Source organism: Etheostoma spectabile, chromosome 1 (genome assembly GCF_008692095.1).
Source record: "Etheostoma spectabile isolate EspeVRDwgs_2016 chromosome 1, UIUC_Espe_1.0, whole genome shotgun sequence".
NCBI classification, from domain to species: Eukaryota; Metazoa; Chordata; class Actinopteri; order Perciformes; family Percidae; genus Etheostoma; species Etheostoma spectabile.
Window position 1 is genome coordinate 2,258,169 of NC_045733.1, and position 23,263 is coordinate 2,281,431.

General features: G+C 40.3%; 1 protein-coding gene across 1 annotated transcript; it reads right to left on the minus strand.

The window, feature by feature from the left end:
* Positions 1–461: 461 nt before the first annotated feature.
* cnsta (consortin, connexin sorting protein a) lies at positions 462–22,251 on the minus strand. Its single transcript, XM_032516699.1, has 13 exons — positions 22,058–22,251; positions 18,649–18,716; positions 17,957–18,334; positions 16,216–16,880; positions 13,180–13,210; positions 11,319–11,405; positions 9,073–9,154; positions 7,843–7,864; positions 7,424–7,490; positions 5,927–6,489; positions 5,311–5,439; positions 2,394–2,547; positions 462–2,023 (listed from the first exon to the last, which is right to left on the minus strand). The coding sequence occupies exons 2-13, from the start codon at positions 18,659–18,661 to the stop codon at positions 1,815–1,817; spliced, it is 2,400 nt and encodes a 799-aa protein (XP_032372590.1). The 5' UTR covers positions 18,662–18,716; positions 22,058–22,251; the 3' UTR covers positions 462–1,814.
* Positions 22,252–23,263: the final 1,012 nt, after the last annotated feature.

The window sequence follows — 23,263 nt, forward strand, 5'->3', positions numbered from 1 at the left end:
ATGACCCAAATAAAATGATAAAAAATAAGAGTTAAAGCACTGTTGTGATAATGAAGTGTATGCCTTTCTCCAGAACAGTCTTTCCTCTGTTTAATGAGGAAATCAATTCTCCAAAAGGTCTTCTTTCTTTATCAAACCAGGACTCGGCAGATGTAAACACATTAGACACATGTTTAACGGAAATGGCAATTGTCAAATAGATGACTGAGTCTTTAAGGAGGATACGTGGTGGCAAAAAAGCATTCTGAAGGACAAAGAGTTCTTCTTGGGAAAAGAAAATAGTAAACATTGACCATCATACACTAAGGGTGGTGCCCAGAATTCCTAAGCACAGCACAAACAGGCAGACAGAGCTTCAAATGATCCCAGCAACATCAAGGCCTGTACTGATCACGGAATAATTATAGTTTCCTACTGTACATTAATTGTACAATTCAGATTTTTCTGGTTGTTTTTCCCCCCCAGAAATATTCCATAACTAGCCAGACCTGCTTAAGAGTTGAGTATTTTCTGCTAAAGTTATCTGTGCATAACTGTTGTTCACTGGCATGAACCTTTCATAATGAACCTGAAACAGTTTTTTGTTTCTGATCAAACCATGTACAGCTTGCATTAAGTCCAGGACCAAAACAACCGTTCCTGTAGAAATATTGCAATATCTTTAGAAAGAAAAAAAAAAAATCGTACCAGTCTTATGTGCAACATGTTAAACATTCTTTTGACAATATATACAGAGGTGCATTGTGTTCCTGTACATGTTGCATATGCTACACAAAGCTTAATATAGCTCATTAAAACCCATTAACGGATAGTTTGGACTTTTTGTCTCCAGTGGCAGCCACGTCAGCTCACTGCAAAAGGTTCCGTACAGAAAAGGACAGCGATAGGACGCTTGTGTCAAATGTGAATGATACATAAATTCCCCAGAGGTGACACAAAGCAAAGTCTAACCTCATTAAACTCCAAATGTTCATTCAAAGGTTGATTAAGACATAATTATTTCATTCCAAGTAGTAGAACAAAGAATGTATGTTCATTTTAAAATGCCATTTACAATTTTAAAAGTCAACAATAAAAGCAACACTAGTGGTTGCAGCAGTTTGTAAAATGCCCATTGGGCCACTTCCCATGTGTGCAGTGTGTGTGTAGAGAGCATCTCTGTCTCGCCGTTAACAAACTAAACATCATAGATTTTTTTTTTTTTACATCTCCGTGGGTTGCAGCTATTACTACTTTATTCTTATTCTTAACAGTGGGAGTTGAGTATTAGAGGAGTCAGGGAACGTTTGTTTCCAGTCAGGGTTAATTCATCTACCGGGGACTTTTAAAACTATCACTGGTTGACAGTGAATGTGTGCGCAGCTCTTGACTAGTTCATTATGACACTTTCTAAACTTAGCTTAAAATGTTAAATGTTAACCTCTTTGATCTGGGCAGGGTTGAGATGTGTGTGGGTCAGTTCTTGCTCTGCTGTTAAGCAGTCTCCATTCTTTCTCTCTTCTCTCTACTTACCCTTTCAAACTACTGTTGTAAGGAGACATCTGACCTTTGACTTTTAGGCTCAATGAACCCTAAGATTGTATTCAAAGAGCATTAAAAATGCAGTAGGCTTACAATTACCAACTGCACCTGATATAATCATTTAGCCAAATAGGCAGCATAAAAGCCACTTGCTCCACATTGGCAGGGATCGAGCAGCTACCTGGTACCATTACCTCTGAAAACATTGTCCCATGAAGTAGCAGGGGCTGCTGGAGCCCACAGTGATAAACAGTAAGGCCAGTGGTTCCACAATGTTGACAAACTCTTTACTGCTATGACCGGGGGGCAAACCAATGTTGGATCTGAGCTATCCCGTGCTGTATTTGGCCCATGTAGAAGTCTGCATTTCTGGAGAAGTCCTGACAGACTGACGAGTGAGCATCGCCCAGAGCACAGTAAAGGGCGGTGCCACCCACACTGATCACTACGGTAACCAGACACAGCAGGAAAAGAAGCAGACAGGAGTCTCCACCGCCAACATCTACAGAAAAGAGAAACAGAGGGAAAGTTGGAGGGAAGTAGACAGTGGATTAATAATAAAGCCTTGAAAAGTTTTTAGATTTTCTCTACCATTGTTGACAATGTTGCAACGGATCTGTATATTTGGTGTAAGTTACCTAGCCTTGACAATAAGCCTGCCTATACATTTTAACCTTACTTTTGTCCTATACACAGATCACAATTGCACTGAAAATTTGTTGTTTTTGAAAAAATGCTAATAAAAAGAGTTTAAAAAAAAAGAAAGAAAAAAAACTGCCAATGTTACAAATTGGCTCACTTATAGTGAGAAAATTTACTAGTCCTATGTTTATGAAATCTCTGATCCGTAGGCTATAAACACACAAACACACCAGGCTCATAGCCATCTTCAGGGACTTGGAAGTGGACGCGTCTTTTAGCAAGGACGTTGTCGTGTCGGGGTTCTGAGCTGGCAGACCCACTCTTGTTGTCCACACAAACTTGCCGCTTCTTCAATATGGAAACCAAGCCAGAAGCAGGAGACATCTGACAAGCAAAAAACAAAACAAAGAGATGTTAGGAAGCACAGACACATATATCAACAAAATATAATTTATATTTATGCCAAAATAAAGTTTGATCTGTTCATCTTTCTACAAAGACACTGACAACTTTGTGTGCAAACATGTTGGGTGCACCTCACCAGCCATGCCCACCAGGTATCAGGACATCACACAATCAACAGTATTGAACTTTTTAACTATTGACGCTCTGCCCTACACACTTACAGTTGTTTACAGTCAGTAACACAGTACCAGGCACTGCTTCCCTATGAGTTAAAGGGATACTTCACCGATTAGCGTTACACTTTGTATCAGTAGTAACCCGGTAGTATTTTCAAATGATCGTGCTTCCCTCCCTCATGTCCCCAAGACTAGATTTCACTGTATTGTTGGTCTGGAAAAAGCCAGCGGTGTCACACTTTCCCGGTAGCCGGGTAACCTGCAATTTCCACCAACTGCAGAACGGCTGCGGATCAGTTTGGATTCAATAATTTACATTAAAGTCAATGTGTGCGTTTCCACTGACTGCGGAACGGCTGCATTCCGTCTCTGTCCCAGCTCAGGCGATCCGCAGCTTTCCGGAGCACATACGCAGAGCTTCTAGTTTTGCCGGATGGCACTCAATCAGAATAAATTACACCGTGCTCATCGCGGATTCTATTTCCCTGCACTACACATTGAACACGTCATTATGGGACCAGTTCAACTGACCAGTTGATTGAGAGCTTTGCTTTCTTGCTCAGCTCTCTTTTTGTCATAACGGTGTGATAAATTGAATGTAAGACCGAACCCGCTGCGCCAATTTTCCGACCAATCTCCTGCTCCATTGTCCCTTCACTTCATTGTCCCTTGAACAAGAACCAAAGGTATTTAAACTCCTTCACTTGGGGTAAGGACTCATTCCCTACCTGAAGAAGACACTCCATCGGTTTCCTGCTGAAAACCATGGCCTCAGATTTAGAGGTGGTGATCCTCATCCCAGCTGCTTCACACTCGGCTGCAAACCAATCCAGTGAGGGCTGAAGGTCACAGGCTGATGATGCCATCAGGACCACATCGTCCGCAAAAAGCAGTGATGAGATCCCCAGCCCACCAAACTGCAACCCCTCCCCACCCTGACTATACATTGATATCCTGTCCAGATATACTACAAACAGGATTGGTGACAAAGCACAGCCCTGGCGGAGGCCAACCCTCACCTGAAACAAGTCTGACTTACTGCCGAGAACCCGGACGCAACTCTCGCTTTGGTCATACAGAGATTGGATGGCCCTGAGCAGGGACCCCCTCACCCCATTCTACCGCAGCACCACCCATAGTGTCTCCCGGGGGACCCGGTCATACGCCTTCTCCAGATCCACAAAACCCATGTAGACCGGTTGGGTATATTCCCAGGCTCACTCTAGGATCCTTGCGAGAGTTAAGATCTGATCCGTTGTTCCACGACCAGGACGGAATCCGCATTATTCCTCTTCAACTGGAGGTTTGACTATCGGCCGAACCCTCCTTTCCTCCAGCACCTTGGAGTAGACTTCACCAGGGAGGCTGAGAAGTCTGATACCCCCGTAATTGGCACACACCCTCTGGTCCCCCTTTTTTAAATGGACTGTTCTTTTATAGCGCTTTTCTAGTCTCAACAACTACTCGCTTTTACATAGTACAGGAACCATTCACCATTCACACACATTCATACACTGTGGCCGAGGCTGCCATACAAGGTGCCACCTGCTCATCAGATAAAACTCACACACATTTACACTCCGATGGCGCAGCATCGGGGCAACTCGGGGTTCAGCGCTTTGCCCAAGGACACTTCGACATGGGACTGCAGGGCCAGGGATCAAACCACCAACGTTCTGATTGGCAGGCGACCGCCCCAAGGGGGGAACCACCACACTGGTGTGCCACTCCTTGTCTCCTTGTAATGTACCAGACTTTGACGGAATGTTGAAGTGGCATGTCAACCAAGTCAGCCCCTCCACACCAAGAGCTTTCAGCATTTCTGGACGGATCTCATCAATCCCTGGGGCTTTACCACTGTGGAGTTGTTTAATTACCACAGCGACTTCCACCAGGAAAACTGACAACAGTCCCCCATCATCCTCAAGCTCTGCCTCTACAATGCAGGTGCATGACAGTCTGAATGACATTTTCAGTGCCCCTACTTTTCTCTAGTTGAATGGCTATGTAATACCATTAGGGCTGCTTAACAGGGCACCATGCTGTCCATTATAAAGGACAGACAGGTACCTTAAAATGGTCGTCAAACTGCCAAATTGTAGTTTAAATGTGTTTGTGGTTCCACAGATGCGTCTTTGTTGAGTTCAATAATTATTGCTTTAAAGATTTTTGTTTGGCATTTTAAGCCTTTATTTTTGACAGGACAGCTTAGACTTGAAAGGGGAGAGAGAGAGAGGGGGAAGGACATGCAGCAAAGGGCTTCTAGGTCGGAACCAAACCCGCGGCCACTGCGTCGAAGACCGGGCCTCTGCACATGGGTGCAGGACCCACTACGTAGTTATTACTTTAGACTCTGAGGCTGAGAGGAAGATACAATGTAACAAATAATGCCAGGATAAATTTGATATTGCATACTTTTAAGTAATCTAACGCTTCATTCACAACAGTATTCATGCAAATGCATCAACAATAAATACCATACAAATGATATCAATGTAACCTAACTTACTAAACATATAAACATTCTTCCTAACTCGTCCACAGCAAAGCATGATAATGTACACACCTCCTCTACAGTGATGAGTTTAGCCATGTCGTCCAGTGAGGAAGCTTCTCTAATGATGTCAACTTGCTTAATTTCGTACTCATCCTCCTCTTCCTCTTCCTCTTCCTCCTCATCCTCCTCATCCTCCTGCTGCAGTGATAAAGAAATGCAGTTATGACTTACTGTACATATCAATGTACAAATATGTAGACAGTAATCCATTGTGTTGCTCTACTCTCTATTAAACTGCTATAAGACAATTCAGAGCCATTAAAACCTATGTGTGTTAGTGAAAGCTGTTAAGTGATGGGTAGACTGTTCCCAGGAAGTAGTCACCTGAAGGTATCTAGAGGAAGTGATACGTTTTATATTTCCAGCTATAGTGAATAGAGGAACTGAGTAGTTATCATGAACTGCTTTTGAACAGATTTTGATCACAAATTCAAAAGCCTGGAGCAATGCAAAACCTTGTCAACAGAAGAAAACAAATACAATACTCATTCTGGTGTAGAAAGTAAAATGTAAGATTACTACCCAAACAACCAAACTAGGAGTGCACAGATGACATAAATGACAGACTTTGAAATTGCGCTTGATTTCTCTATATTTACTTTGATTTAAAAATTCTGATATGTACCTGGGTCTCCTCATGTAGCTTCTCCTCAGCTAGGGCTTCCTGGTGCAGCTGTTGTACCTCCACCTCTGCCTTTCTGACCAGAGTCTCCACTAGGAGAGCTTTCTGACACAGAGGGGAGTCTCTTTCCTTCTCTTCTCCATCCCCCTCATCTTGCATCTCCAAATTCCCAGCTGCCTCCGCCACGTCCCTCTCCTCTCTGCCTCTTTTTGCCTCCTTTTCCTGAGCAGGACCTAAATCTCCTCTCTGCTGCTCTGCAGGCTTGGACTGATCCATTTCTCCAACTGTAGAGAGGTGTAGTCCATTTCCTATGACTGAAATAGTGTATCCTTCCACTCCTTCTGCTTCTCCTCCCTCCTTGTCGCTGCCTTGCTTGTCAGTCAGCTGATCTCCATAGAAACAGTCCTTCCCCTCTACTTCCCAGTCTGGGTCTTCCTTGTCCTTTTCGGGGATCTCAGGGGAATTGAGCGTATCAGTCAACTTAAAGGATGGTATGACTGAATGGCTGCTTTGAGAACAGGAGGAGTCTCCGGCTCTCTGCTCTATCCCTTTGTCATCCTGATTGGCTGGATGAACAAGAGAAACAGAGAGTTGAGATGAAGAGTGGTGGAAAGTGTGGAGGGATGTAGAAATAAAAGTAGATAGTAAGGGGGAGAGGACAGAAAGATGTTTTAAAAATTGAATAAAGAGAGTTGGAGAATAAAACAGTTCTTTGTGTAGTTTCTCAACAGACAAACAAAACCTCTTAAATACATCTTTTCAACAGAGTGTATATTGCAATGGGAGCTGCTGGCATCAGATTTTCCATGTATGCATTCACTAATCTCTCCTGGGTTTAAATATCTTTTGCAAGCTCCCTGTTTTCCAAGTGATATCACAAATGTCTTAAGTTTGTCAACACAAACAGTAAACCATAGCAGGAAGTCCATAAATGCTACATGTGCCAGAAAAAAGGCAGACAGTATTCTGGCATGTCCATAGCAAAAGTTATCTTGAACAAAATCCTTAGCCTTACAGTCCGATACATTCCTCTGTGTGTGTGTGTGTGTGTGTGTGTGTGTGTGTGTTAGGGGTGTGCAAAAAAAATAATCGATTCACAGTTGTATTGCGATCCAAGTTCTACAGATTTTAAAGATGTCTCAAACATGTTTTAAAGGTCTTTCTCTAAAGGGATCCTTTCCATAATGTTGTCAGACATTTGGAATAATATTCTGAGCCCTTCAGTGGCAAAAAAAGCACTTGTGTGAAGGTAAATCAAGAACAAGATTGTGGTTCCCATCAGTCACTTAGACACAAATACATGGGGAAATAGGGTGGAAAAAACAGTAGTTACCATTTAAGAACCACTTACTTGCTTTTTCCAAAATTTTAAACTAAATCGGGAGATGCGATTGAAAACCCATTCTCTTTTCGGTTGAAAGCTATGGAAAAAGCTAGTAAGCAGACTTTGAGTAGGGATATTCCTACCCTGACATGACATAAATGCACCCACTCACTCACCTGAGGTACATGAAGACAGTGCACCACCTTCTTCAAATGCAGGCCTCAAAAGGTCCAGAGATACACACTGTGCACACACACACACACACACACACACACACACACACACACACACACACACACACACACACACACACACACACACACACACACACACCACACACACACACACACACACACACACACACACACACACACACACACACACTTTAAATTTACCCTATGGGTACATGCACACTAAACTTAAGGTGTACACCATGGACACTTAACAAATATATTTTACATGCAACATGTTAACATGGCATCAATTAGTCAAAATACACATTTATTCTGCCTTACTAATCTTATTTTACTGTATGTACTGGATGTATATTCCCTCAATCATGCACACAGACACACAACAATGATGAATGTCTTACCACAGCATCTTTAGCTCCCGGTCTATGAACAGCAGACAGAAAGAGAAACAGAGTGAGATGGTTAGAGTATTGACAGTCAGTTCTTGGTTTTGGGAAATGAAGACGTGAAAGATGGGTGACCCCTCTCTACTCTCCCAATCTAATATTAGCTGGAACACATTTCTCTGGCTATTACAACTTGTGTGTGTGTGTGTGTGTGTGTGTGTGTGTGTGTGTGTGTGTGTGTTGTGTGTGTGTGTGTGTGTGTGTGTGTGTGTGGTGTGTGTGTGTGTGTGTGTGTGTGTGTGTGGTGCCAATGAAACCCAAGCAGTGTGATGGCTCAAATATCTGAAAGTGCAGCAGCAGCAAAGAGCCATATGTTTAAACTATCACTGCAGTGCACGCGCACACTTGCCCACCCACACACACACCCACACACCCACACACACACACTTGTATGGTGTGCGTCTGGCAGTTATAATACACTTTGGACTTCCTATTAAATAATTAAAAATGCTAAGGTGGGCTTCACTTGACTAATTTGTTACACTTGCATGAGCACATCCAACAACAGACACTTTTACACACTTCTCACCAAACAACACATGCACACACAAAAACTCGTTACTACAGAAGCACAATATTTTAATTAATTGATTATTGTCAACATTTTCTGGAATATTGCAACAACTTGCAAATATGTCCCCACACACTTTACCATACAGTGTATTTAAGACAGTCCAGGTAAATATGCTTGTACACAAGCTTACCTAGAGTATAATGAGAATATTGCTATTCATTTAGGCTTTGTTCTTCCCTTACAGAGATTTAGGTTAGCAAAGAGTAGAAAGTCAAAGACGAAAAAGGGGAAACAACCTTGCTCAGTTTTAAGTGAGTAAGTAAATCCAAACCTGTCTTAATGACACTTGTTTATTTTACTTGTTCATTTTAGTCACAAGCGTACATATAAGCAGGTACATATTAGTGATTTCAACAGGAAACTGGTGAAGCAAAGCATTTGTGTCAGTCCTAATCTGACTTTTCCAATCTAAGCAAAACACATTTCAGACCTATTTCTGCAATGAAATTGATATTAATCTTCTTGTCTCACTTTGGTTAAGACAGTTAACAAGAATATTTCCCAAAAATGTTGGGCTGGTTTGCGATTTAGGTGACAATAAATACTCCATTTAGGAAAAAGTACATGCAAAGAGAACATTAACACATCCACACACATGCATGCAGACTGACCGACTGTGCGTCTCGCAGATGTTTTTAAGAGTGTCCAGATGTTGGGTTGCCAGGTCTGAGAAAGAACCTCTACACTGACTTTCTATAAGAGACGGAGACACAGGGAGTTAAAAGCATTGTTACAACTATGGGGAAGCCTCTAAGAGCTGAGCTTCTACAAGCAATACACATACAATAAATGCAGTCTAGGATCCATAATCCTGAATGTTTCCTGATGGAGTTGAAATTATATGATCACTAAGCTACATTAAGTATTTATTATTGACATCCTATGGATAAGACACAGAGGCTGCAGTTATACTGTTGAGTAGTTTTATGCTTGATAGCACATGCAATGACAAGAATGAAATTCAGTAGCATGTAATGCCTCAAAACAAAGTGCAACTGTTTTATAGTACAATACCTTTTTAGGTGTAGTCTGTATAAAACTATTGTATATACTATATATTGTCATACTTAATTCTTTGCAAGTAAATATCATTGATAAGACTTCTATTTTTAGATACCCAAAATCCAATATTTATATATATATATATAATACATATCATATATATATATATGATAGATAGATACATAGATACATAGATACATACACACACACACAGTATATAACTAAGTATGTTACATGGACAACATAATTTACATTTAGGTACAGTGGGACTCAAAAGTTTGGGCATTTGTATTAACGTGCATAAAGAGCAAGAAAAGAAGGAAAAATCTCCAAAAGGCTTTAAATGACAGATTAGATATTTGTATAATATGTCACAAAAAGTTAGATTGTATTTCCATCATTTACACTTTCAAAATAACAGAAAAAAAAACCCTGCAGAGTTAATACCTTGTACTGCCCACTTTGGCAAGTATCACAGCTTGGAAACTCTTCTTGTAGCCAGCCAAGAGTCTTTCAATTCTTGTTTGAGGTATCTTCGCCCATTCGTCCTTCCAAAAGTCTTCCAGTTCTTTGAGATTTCTGGGCTGTCTGTCACGCACTGCACTTTTAAGGTCTATCCATAGATTTTCAATTATGTTGAAGTCAGGAGATTGTGAAGGCCATGGCAAAACCTTCAGTTTACGTATCTTGATGTAATTCTTTGTGGATTTTGAGGTGTGTTTAGGATCCTTATCCATTTGTAAAAGCCATCCTCTCTTTAACTTCAGCTTTTTCACAGATGCATCAAGTTAGCGTCCAAAATTTGCTGAAATTCCATTGAATCCATTTTTCCTTCTACTTGAAAAATGTTCCCTGTGCCACTGGCTGCAATACAACCCTAAAGCATGATTGATTCACCCCCATGCTCAACAGTTGGACAGAAGTTCTTTTCATTAAATTCTGTGCCCTTTCTTCTCCACACGTACCTTTGCTCATTGCGGCCAAAAAGTTCTATTCTAACCTCATTGGTCCACAGAACTTGTTTCCACAATGCATCAGGCTTGTCTATATGTTCATTTGAAAACTTCAAAACGCTGATTTTTGTGGTGAGGACGTAGAAGATGTTTTCTTCTAAAGACTCTTCCATTAAGACCATATTTGTAGAAGTATCTTTTTATAGTGGAATGGTGTACCACAACTCCAGTGTCTGCCAGGTCTTTCTGGATGGAACGTGGGTTTTGACTTGCTTTTCTCACAATCCTGCGAGCTGTTTTGTCTGATATTTTTCTTGGTCTTCCAGATCTTGCTTTAACTTCCACTGTTACTGATGACTGCTATTTCTTAATTACATTCCAAACAGACAATATTGGCATCTGAAAACACTTTGCTGTCTTCTTCTAGCCTTCTTCTGCTTTACGAGCGTCAACTATTTTCAGTTTCAGTTTTCTAGACAACTGCTTAGAAGAACCCATGGTGCTGATTGTTGGGGCAAGGTCAGATGAGTCTGGGCATTTAAAACCTTAAGATTGACATCACCTGGTCTTTCCAAACGATGATTGAGAACAATCCATGTCAGGTCTCAGCTTTCCAAAGGGCGCGGTGCATGCTATAAACTCTGCAGGGTGCCCAAACTTTTGCAGACGCCATTTTTTTGTTTTCTGTTATTTTGAAAGTGTAAATGATGGAAATAAAATCTTACTTTTTGTGACATATTATACAAATGTCTTATCTGTCATTTAATGCCTTTTGGAGATTTTTCCATCTTTTCTTGGCTTTATGCACATTAATACAAATCTTTAACTGGGGTGCCCAAACTTTCGAGCCCCACTGTATATGTGCATCCGATGCTTGTGTACTGTGTGTGCATGTGTGTTACCCCACTGTTCCTGTAGTGCATTCAGGTTGACCAATACTCTCTGATGATAGAGTCTCTCTAGTTCGATGCACCATAATGCCTTCTGGTCTGAACAGCACAGGTTAAGAAACACATTAAAACACACACATGCACGCCAAACTAACGTAATAGGAGAACAAAGAGAAAAGAAGGCAGAAGAAGAGGGGGAAATTAGAGTTGGACCAAAAGAGATAAAGGGAGAAAGCACTCCGGGGTGCAGTTTCTCATGTTTATGGATATGAGCAGCCAGAACACAATCCTTCTTTGACATGGCCAAATGCTTTCTCTCTAACTAGCCCTATATACATGCATGACATAGCTAAGCTAGCTATCCCTTCTCTTTCTTCCTTCCGACTGTGTCTCATTTTTTGATTAACCCTGTCAGAATTTCAAATTTTATCTCATGCTTGCTATCCCGCCTTTCTTCCTCCTTTTCACCTACTCTTTATACTTAGTCATTATTGACGTTAAGTGTTTGCATGTATTTGTATAAGAGTGTCCCTTTCAGGTTGTGGGAATGCACTGTACAGTGACAATCAACATTCAGCTGACTAACATTACCTAATGTCACTAAAAGGGATCTCTATATCAATCCAGCAAATGGCTTTGTTTGTGACTGTTGATAACCATTTTTTGACTGTTTACTCGGAAATGACCTGTAAATGCTGCAATCTTTCCTCATCTGACAAGTGAACTGTTTTGTCAACATGCTATCTATCTTCCCTCGGTGTATGTGTGTTCTTTCTCTCTGCCACTCTGACTTGTGGGGCTTTTGTGTAAACCAGCCCAGCTACAGGTCTTTTCCTCTGTTTCACCTCCTGTAATTACCCCTCTTCATGTTCTCCTTATCTATTCTGTCTCTTTCATGCTTTCTTCTCTCCTTCTGTTCAGCATTTTCCCTTATCCTCTTCTTATTTCACAAGTTCTTTTCCACTCTTTTCTCCTCCATCTATTCTTCCTCAGCGAGGCATCCGGTAATCCACAGAAAGTTGATTAAAATCCTCAAGCTCTAATGGTGTGTTCACACCAAACGCAAAGTGATTTTTTGTGCAAAACAATACAAGTCAATGCAGAGAAATGTGTGTTACGCTGTGCCACGAAAGCCTATCAGTGTTAAAGTTCTCCTGTAGCATAGCCCTGATTGATCTGAACTCTGTATTCTGTATTCAATATCTGTATTCAGAAATCATGCATTTTAAGAGTTTTTACCTTTGCGTCTTGCGGACAGACCTGACAAAGCGATGACACAGACCCAGACGTTCACTTCCTGATTGGGTCTTATCCGTTATGACATGTCCTGCCCTGATTTGTTAAACCCCTATCATGTGACCCTTTACCGGAACAAAACAAACGATATCAGCCTTGACTAATTGGTTAATTCAACATGGATAACAAAGTACAGGCGTTGCTGACCTTGTCTAGCAGCTGTTTTGCTGTTTTATTCTGCTATTACTGCCTACATGCGCAGGAGGCAAGCTATTACTCAAGCAGTTTGCGACACTTCCCATGTCCAGTGGCGTAATCAGCCTAATATCTATCTATCTACTATCTATCTATACCTGAAAATGCACATGACATGACCATTCACGTACACTGGGCGTGCACGTGAATGTGATATGTGTTTTCAGGCATTAGTATGGATGGATATTATTTCTGGAATTGTCATAAAGCGCTTAAAGGATGTTTTTGTTAATAAGTAACTCCAAGTCCATTGTGTGAAATAATTCCGATTAGAAATCATAGACAAAGAAAAACAGCAATGTTAGTGAAGAGGAGGTAAGGGAATGACACTTATAGCACATATTAAAATAAAAGATGGCCCCTAACATATTGATAAGGATACAGTCTTTCTGAAGGACAAAGGCCTCGGCAATCTGCAAAGAGAGAGACAAATTAGTTTTTGTTTTTTTTAAGTGCATGCTTTTAAAATGCAATCAAGCTATCAGAGTCTGGCCCAATGGGTTATTGAACATGACATAGGATTAGCCAATGAGTTAGATACAAGAAAACAGCTAGAAAAAACGTCAATCTGGAAAACAGAAACACCATACTATACAGAGCTGTAACTGTTCTGCTACTGCTGCAATGGCTTCTATAATCATTAACTATGGCAGAAAAAATACTCTGATATCAGAAACATAATAAAATAGTTAAGCAAGTCCCTAGCATTTAGGAGAGACAGTAAAAACAAGAGTAAGTGTAAAGCAAGACACCGCAAGAAACCATTTTAGACACTCTACCTCTCTTCAGCAAGTGTCGCTTTCATGCTGCTCAGCTGACCTCAGAACAGAGAAGTGTGTGTGTGTGTGTGTGTGAGAGAGAGAGAGAGATAGAGAGAGGAGGAAAGGAGGGCACAAAAGGCTCTCACATTTCTAATGAAGTGAGGGGCAGTGACGACTGAGCGACCTCTATAGGGTGAATGTACTAACGTGGTCCAGATTCAGAAGTTGGAAAGAGAAACTTGTTTTACGTTTTTTTGACAATAGTTTCACATCCATTATAGACAGGGCTCACATATCCACAAAAGTACAGTCTATTATACTGTTCACTTCTTGAAATATAGAAAATGTTTGTGATTTTTGCACAAAACATGACAATCACTTTGTAATAAACAATAAACAAGACAGTCTAAATTGAATGCAAATGTTTTTATCGTAACATTTAAAACATTATTGACCTTTATGCCTTTATGTCAACTTTAATTAGGCCTGAAAACAATTGCTTAATTGGACCAGTTTTAGACCTGTGTACCTGTTGTAAAGCTGTTGCCAGAGGAGCGATCATTTTCTATAATTACTGAAAGTACATTTTCTTTTAAAATTTTACTGACTGGAGACAGTGGAAATATTAAAGTTAGTGACTGTCCTTTTAAATATCTTCCAAAGTCACTGTTGTAGCAGAGCTTACACACAAGCAGATTTGTGCTTGCCTGTCCTATCATGCCTGTTTTCTTATAAAGATGCATTTGAATCACATGAATGCACGCAAGGAGTTATAATCAAAGATACATCAATTAATCCTCTACGGAAGTCTTTTACCCGTGGCATGTACTGTAAAAAAGAGGCGTGACAGAAAGACCGAGAGGAAAAAGGAGAGCGAGAGAGAGAAAGAGAGATCCACGACCCTGTGGTTAATTGACGAATTGTGCAACATTCTGATGAATAGCGAGTGGTGAAATAATACATATTTAACGTGGTAAATATTAACGTTCTGTAAAATGTGAACAGCAGCTTCTTTATTATGACTATTTCAGAAGTAAAAGGTCTAGTTTGGTTTCCTCCGTCAAAATTAACTAGTTAGTTTTGCTGCTTAAAAGTAAACAGAAATCCTAAAATATAAAAACAATGAATAGCTGATGTAGCTGTTCCGCAGGTCATATTTATTTGACGTTGCTTTCAAACGACAGCTCGGGCACAAAGATGTCTCATGTTTGTTAAATGCCTGTTGCCTCAACTACTATCTATTCCTTGACTTGAATCTTTCTGGGCGGGACTAAGACGCGAGAAGAGGATTTGAGGAGAGGAATCAGGGTTGCACAAACTGGGAATTAGGAAAGAGCTAAGATGCCTCTCTCTTGTTGGTCCTGACAAACCAAGCCGATGGCGGGGGACTATGGTGTCACCTCTGTTGGCCCTCGTCGCTTTTGTCTTGGCTAAAGATTTGCATTGGAACCATAGACCATAGACAGTCTATGATTTGAACTCACCGCAGAGATTACAGTCGACGGCCAGGTATCAAGTACGTTCTGCACCTGTGTGAGAGCAAATATCTTTCCATACCAGCAGGCGGTGGTAATCTACTCGTCATTTCACAAGGGAAACCGGATAACGTTGTTATGATACCCACAACAAACAATGAACGGTCCAGAGCTGGCAAGCTAGCGCTTGCTAATTTCACCCACCTAACATGCCTTATCATACACTAGTTACAGAAAATTTGCACAACAAAATTGTCACTCATCTGGCCATAGCAAGGTGCTTTTTATCATTTGACAAGAGTGTGTGAATCAAACCTTAAGTTCTTACATTTTACTAACCTAGAGGCTGGCCGGCTGGCTGGTAAGCTAGCTAGCTAGCTTGCTAGGGGGCTAATTGTTTAGCGGTGCAGAGAGAGAGGTTTATTACAGTCTTTATATTAAGTATAGGCTAAAACATTAAGCGTCATTTATGGACAATTAGACAGTATTAGTTTTTGATTGATTAGATGAGATGAAAAATTAAAAGGAGCCTTGTGTGCTCATGTTTTACAAGCAAACAGCAATCAAGTTGAATGTGGCTATTTGGCATACTACGCTGATTCAACGAAAAGGCCGTCGCTTTGCGCTGGTTGCGGGACCACCACAACACACTAGGCCGGCGTTCAACTAGTGATCAACAGCCGACGGTTGGCGTGGTGGCAAGGCTTCACACATACACACCTGTTACTGGAAAGCGACATTGTAGGTGTGCCTGTTGAAATTTGACATTGAAATCAAGTTGACTAGAAATTTCTGAACAAACAAATCACCCATAACAAACTTCCATCATGCAGGTGTGTGTGAGAGAATTGAGCAGAGAAAGACTTAAAGTGTATGTTTTTATGTAGTGTGCATGTGGCTTGTGTGCGTCCTTGCGTGCATGTCTGTGTGTAGACACTGAAGACACCCATGCCTTAGGATACAAAGTGCCATTCCGATTATAATGCTGAGTGGATAACTGTGATTTCATAACTAGTGCTAGAGCAAGAGTTTGAAGAGACTAAAATGACAGAAAGAGAGCGAGAAAAACTTTAACTATAAAGAGAAGTGTGTCTGTTTAAGTGAGTGACTGACATAATTGGTACTGATAAACAGCTCACAGTATCTGACATAACTTTGCCAAATAAAACACAGACAGGTTACCTGGTGTAGGTACTGTGGTAGGTGAGTGTCATCTCCTCTTTGTGCCAACTCCTCCAGAGACTCCAGCAGGGTAGGGCTTGGAATATGCCCTGTGGTGCAGCTGGAGACTGAGAAACAAGTGGGCACTGGTGTGGAGGTAATGTGTTCCCAATTTGACGTTATATGTCCTGTGGTGGTAGTGAAATCTGTATTGGTAACCATAGGCCCTGTGGTGAAGGTAAGGGGTCCTGCACTCATATGGGTGGAAGCAACAGAAGTATTAAGCCTTGTGGTGCAAGCAGTTACTGTAAATGTCTCTGCAGTTGAGGCGATAGGTCCTGTGGAAGAGGTTACATGATTTGTAGTGAAGTTGGTATTCTTTGCCATCTTGTCTGTAGCTTCTGTGATACAAGTAGGCCCATGTGGGCCGGTAGGCCTGGTGTTTGAGGTTGTAGCAAGTGTATTAGAAACTATAGGCCCTGTGGTGAAGGTGGGTCCCAGTGTAATGGACCCTGTGGTGGAAGCAACTGATTTAGTATTATGAGAGTCCACTTTGACCTCAATCTGGCTCAGTTCCACCTGACTGGTGGGATATGTTGTTTCTGGACCAACCACTGGAATGACAGGAGATGTAGGCTCTGGACTGGTCCCAGGGCTGAAAGCATACGGAGTCTCTAACAGACTGCCTACAGAGGGAAACAAAGACAGCAGCAAACCGAAAGAGAGATTAGAGAAAGATTTTATGAAAGTTTTGTTTGACAAACACTTTTACAGATTACCGTGTCTGGCTAGAAAGAAAGAAAGACTGTGGTGTGTGTGTGTGTGTGTGTGTGTGTGTGGTGTGTGTGTGTGTTTTGTGGGTGGTGTGTTGTTGTGGTGTGGTGTGTGTGTGTTTCTCTACTTGGTTTACTGATATACCATTTATACTTTTTCTCCTAGGTCCTTTTATCTTTTCTTCTCATCCCTCTCCTCAATTTCCGTTTTTCTCTCATTCACATGGCCTTCTTACATCGTATTTGTCCTGTATATAATCCCCCCGGTCAGCCTGACCTCAATCCATAATGCTGAACACTTAAAAACACACAAAAGGCCTTACAACAGTGAGTAAGCCAGACACTGACCAGAGCGTTCGCCTTCATTACACTGTTGCTACTTGAACTGAAAGCTATTACTCTGAGAAAAAAATCATAACAAGAGTCTATATAAAAAAGTTGATAGATTAATAATAGTTATGGACAGAACAAGTCTCTCCCCCAGCAAAAACACCTACTCTAGCACTGCAAAACATACTACTACTTTTTTTTTTTGTATTTTATTTGTTTGATGGTAAGTTTTTTGCGTGTTTAACTTAGAATAAGAAATTAAGCAGACTTCATAACTTTAACTTTAACATTAAAAAACTAATCATTTTAAGATCTACATGTATTTTTCATATTCTTATACAGAATAACTGTCTATTGGCATCTTTGTTTCTGTAGATATTGTGCAGCACTTATTTTTAAAGCTCCACTAATCAACGGTTTTTATTTTGACAACTTTCAACTGTTAGCAGCTTTATTTTAGATACAGCAGGTGGCTGTTTATTGATAAATTCACAAAACTCTACCTCCCCAGTGACAAACAGCAGAAGGAAAAACTTAGTGAAATAAGACTTAAAGTAAAACGTAAGAAGCATGACTTCAAACATTACAGTGTGTGAAAGTGTGTATGTCCATGTGTGTGTATAATATGATTTTCTCTTTCATGTGTGTATGTTCCTTACCGGTTTCTGAATAGGAGGAATCAGTCATTGGAGTGTCTGGAGACTGGCAGCGAATTAGACAGCTTGACTCCTCTGACTCTTCCTCCTCTTCTTCTTCCTTCATCACCTCATCAATGTCTTCTTCATCATCCTCTTCTCTGCCTCTTCCATGCTCCTTCTCGATGTCCTTCCCATTGTTGTTGACTGGGGCTTTTTGGATGATCTCTCCTCCCTCTTCGTTTTGCAATGGACAGAGACTTTGAATCTCTGTGAGCGTGTTTGTCTGGTTGAGATTGCGAGTTTGGGTAGTGAGAGCTTCAGGGTTGGGAAGGTTATCACAGAGGTCCACTCCGCCCACCTGAACTTGTGACATTACTCTGCCCTCACTCTCAAGCTGACCTAGAGATAAAATAAAGGATCAGTCAAAAGTCCAATATAATTAATAAAGTAAGAAAACCAAAGAACAACTGAATTCCTATGGATGTTGTTCAGTTGACAGTAACTCCATATTTATATGTCTGCTGTAACTTAAGAAAAAGCAACCTAAAAATAGCAAAAAACGGCACCCAGCCTTCCTCAACAGCTCTTAGTTGATGTTATTTTCACTGTGAATCACATCTCATTTGTATGGATAGTGTGGTTTTGAGGATGCTGTACTCAAATAGGTTGAGCTTATATTTTGTGGAATGCTTTAATGAAATTCAAACACTCACCCCCATGATCCATCTGGCACCACCCTCACAAGGTCAGCGGCGCCTATTTGACAAGTCCTTATTCAAGTCTGCAGGGATAAGGCGAGAGAAGACAGGCACATATTAATGTAAGAACTTACAAGGAAGACAGATAAAGTCATACTCCACAAAGAGACAACAGAGAGAGTGAGAAAGGGAGAGATACAAAACAGGTTTAACCACATTCCGAGTAGTCAAATAAAACTTATAGAGCTTATAGAGATTTTAAAAATACGCCTTCAGAGTGTAACGTTCCTACCAACACCTTGAACTGCAGTATAATGGCCAATGACTGCAACCCCCTGCACACCACCTTCTCCAAGCAGAAGAGCATGTTCAGTAGTAGGCTCCTGTCTCGCAAAACTGACAGGCTGCGTAGGTCCTTTGTCCCTAGCGCCATTAAGTGCTTCAATGCTACACAGAAGGTGAGGAGTGTGATTGACTGTGTCTGCTCTGCACACTGCCCTTTGTACCATGCTACATTTGGGAGCCTTAATACATACAGTAAACTAGCTACAAACTACCCTAGACTACCCTGGATTGGACTGATTGGCACTAGTTGACTCCCTTACTGACTATTAGCCACCTGTCCATTTTGCTAGCTTGCCTGTAGGGTTAATACACCACGTCTTTTTGTCTGTTTGGACAGTTTTCAACTTTAACTTTTCTTCAAGTCTTTTACTAGTGTCTGTAAATTTAAGTAATGGTTACTCTATTTTTGATATATTGTGTAGCCTGATATAGATATAGAATTTGCACTGGCAAGGTTCTTGCACTGACACTCTTTTGCACTATGATACCATTGCACCTTCCTACATTTATTCCACATCACTCCTTTAAACATGCTACTATCTAACTTTACTGTAAGGGCACATTATTGATATCTTCCTCTGTATTTTTATACTATGTATGTGTGTGTGGATGTCATATGTCTGCGTGCCTATGTGTATGTATCTTGTGTATAAGCTACTGGACATCTTAATTTCCTTAAAATAAAGTATCTCTATCTATCTATCAATGTAGACGGTGATTTGACATTATGGAGATTTACACTTTCACTAACACTGACGCATCATATAGAAAAAAACAACAACTGGAAACTCAACAGCCCAAGTCCTTAAAGTGCAACTATTATATAGCATTTTTTAAATTACTGTGCCAACAGTAATTTTGACATGCGGATATTTCAACTCCACAAAACCTCCACAAACACACATCTAGGCTAATGAAAGCCTGTCTCAGAGGAATGTGGCTGTCCTGGTTTCCCACTGAACTCAGCTAATTGTTCTTCCTGTAACTATGTAAAGTCCTGGTTAACACTCAGCCCAAACACACCTAGCACAATTTGGATTCTGTGTACACAATGTTATTGAAACTTTTATGGACAATCAAACGTATATAGGCTAATTTGTAACACATACAAGTGTCACAGAGAAATATCTTGGGAGATGAGTCCATCAACAAATTAGCATTGAGGGCTGCTGTCTCCAAAGGGAGGTGAGAACCTTTGGGATGAGATAACCATCTTGTCTTCATGTTGCATAAGCTTGACATTTTAAAAAGAGAAAGCGCCTTCTGCACGTGTTATATCAAGCTTAGTCTCTATCGACAGCGTTTAATTTCAGGAATTGTTCAAGTGCCGTCAAATTACCAAATGTCCTTAGATTTAGGCTGGATGTCTAACACCTTCCCCTTTCTTTGTGCTGGCATTTTTAACTTTGATTTAGGATGTTTATAACTGTGCCTTAGATCTCTGCAGAGTAAATCAAGACAGCTACACTGTCTAATCTAAGTTGACTAAAACAACTTCTGAACGAGCACAATCCAACAAAAAAAGTTCCGTCCCGAGGCTATTTTTCAAAGACACCGTTGCTCCGTCCGGTGCTTAGACTGGTTGGTTTAAAGAAATGCCAATAAACCTGAGCATGTGTTTGGGTTTAAAGAAATGCCAATAAAGCAGAGTATGTTTTTCTCCCATCCTGGGATGCTGTGTGGACTAACCAGACCTTCCTATGCAGAGCTGTGGAGGAAAGTCTGGCAATGCCTGCTTCCTAGATGGCTTTAAGATACATATAGAAGTCGGTATTGCATTTTTCACTCCAAACTATAACTGTCCCTCTGGAGGATAAGACAGTACCAGCACATGACAAACAACTGTGACATTAAGGCTTATGCAACAGACCTTGAGATTACACATACAGGTGTTGCTGTACCGGTCATACATCTTTCTTGTGCTTTGTTATGTTTTTTAAGTTTATGTTATGCATTGGTGTTGGCTAGTCATCAGTTTAGGTCAGCATGTCTCAAACGTTAGATATTCTTAGACATTACCAAGAATGAATGCTCAAATAAATACAGCAGGAATAACACGCAAACTGTAACTCTGCCCCTCAGGTAGATTAGTTTGGAGAAATTAATTGACAGGAAATGTGGCTAGTTGGAGACAAATTCTGTCTTACAAATGAAGTTAAAGAGAGGTTTCTTTTTTGTTTGAAGAGTTAATTTTATTGTTGGGAAAATTCCACCTTCACTGGAAAAAATGATTCGACTCCAAACCAAACTTTTTTTTTTTTACCAAGAACAACTGCATCAATTTGATCTATAAGAGACCTTAAAGATTTAAAAAGGCAATTAAGACTAATTTTGTGTTTGATGAATTGTTACGCATAATGTTAACGTTACACTGATTTAAATTTGTATAAACATAAAGTACCTGACATTAGCTAACCTGTTTAGAGAGGAAAAGTATGTCTTCGCATTACTAGTTAACGTTAGGGCTAGCTAGCTAGCTATATTTAACGTTAGCTAGCTAGATAAATTGATGATCCGCAGTCAAAACACATGCAGTAACTGTCATTTCCCCCATGACAACGATACGACGTTAACAATTCCACGGTAGCTAGCTAGTAGCTAACAGTTTGTTGGCTTATAAACCTAAGATTAGGTCCAATAAGAAAAATAAACTAACTTCAGCGTGTTACGTTTCGTTGACAGTAAAATAGAGCTTAACGTTAGCTTGGTCGCTATCGTTACTGTTCAAGTTACGTGTTGATTTAACGTTGCGTTTCTTGACAGGCTAGAAAACGTTTGAGTAACGTTAGTTAGAGCTAGCTAATAACAAACCTGATGTAGCTATAACTAAACAGCAATAACGTGAAACGTTACCTAACGCTACGGCGATACATTTGTTAACGCTACGGTATACTGCTGTTGCTAGCTAACTTACGGGAGCTAACGTTTACCGACCGAATCACATCTGGCCAGCATACCGCGGAGATTTAAAACATAATATCTAGCTACACCTTAATTTGTTCTACATTCATCATTATCAAATCATTGGTTAGACATGAACACATTCAGCGACACATCACAACAATGACACGGTACTTACGGCTGAAAAGGTTGGCTGAATGGTAAAAATTCGGGCATTAGACACTTTGCTGCGGATGTTGTAACGTTAATGACTGTAGGTGTAACCGACAGACAGTCAGGGGTCGTTGCTACCGCTGTCATCACGCCTGCTGTTGTTGGTGGGCGCAGGATGCACTGTCGCCACCTTCTGTTTCAACACAGTCAGTATGTGATTGTATTTTCACTCAGTAGGTTTGAACATTTCTTCAATTTTTAGTAGGTTTGGACAGTTTGGACTCTAAGATTACCTATTTTTACTTCATGATGTTGGCAAAACAAATTTTTTGGGGGACACCTATTGTAGACTCCTTTGAATCCAAAACCCTATCTTAAAAGAGACAGGTGATCAAATCTACCAAATGTTTTTTACAATTAAGTAATTTATTTGAGAACCAATATTTGTGTGCAGATGTATTATTGCTTTGCATGTTTAACATGAAGACAGATCATTTAAGCTTTCATGATGTATGGGTATATGGGAACACAGTTCGAATAATAGAAAAAAATGTAAAAGCATACCAGCCTAGTGAATAACAAACCTCTGTGGAATCAGGGAAGAATAATAATAGATGCCAACATCAAACAAATGGTTTGAGCACTTACTAAAAAAAGACTAAAACCAATGTCTTCCCACACTACATTTCAAAATTTTGATTTAATTTCTTTAAAAAAAAAAAATTCTATTACACAGTTTACGTAATCCATAAAACATGACATTTTAGTCAGATTTAAAGCTTATGCACACACAAAATTACAAAAAAATACACAGACTTGATGCTAACAACTTCCTTTCTTCCTGCACTGTTGTGTTGTGACAATACTGTCACAGTAAACTGCATCAGCAAAACTGCAGTTGTTTCAATCATTTACATGCACATTTCTGAATTGAATCATTTCCATGACATGAAGCATCATGCATCCATGAGGCTTTTTTCAGCCCCTTTTGGACATGCTGCTTCATACAGGGTTTTTTCCTTTTTCATAATTTAATTAATCATAAAACCGTTATTCTGCAACTAAATGTTCCAAATCTCAAGTGAAAAAAAGGACAATTTCTGCTACTGAGTTCTCAACTCACTGGAATTGCAGTTCAGGACATCACAGCAAGGTCATTTTAAGTCATTTCTCCATTGTCACTTCCTACAAAAGTTTATTATATCAGGTAACAATTACATTTCAAGTTATT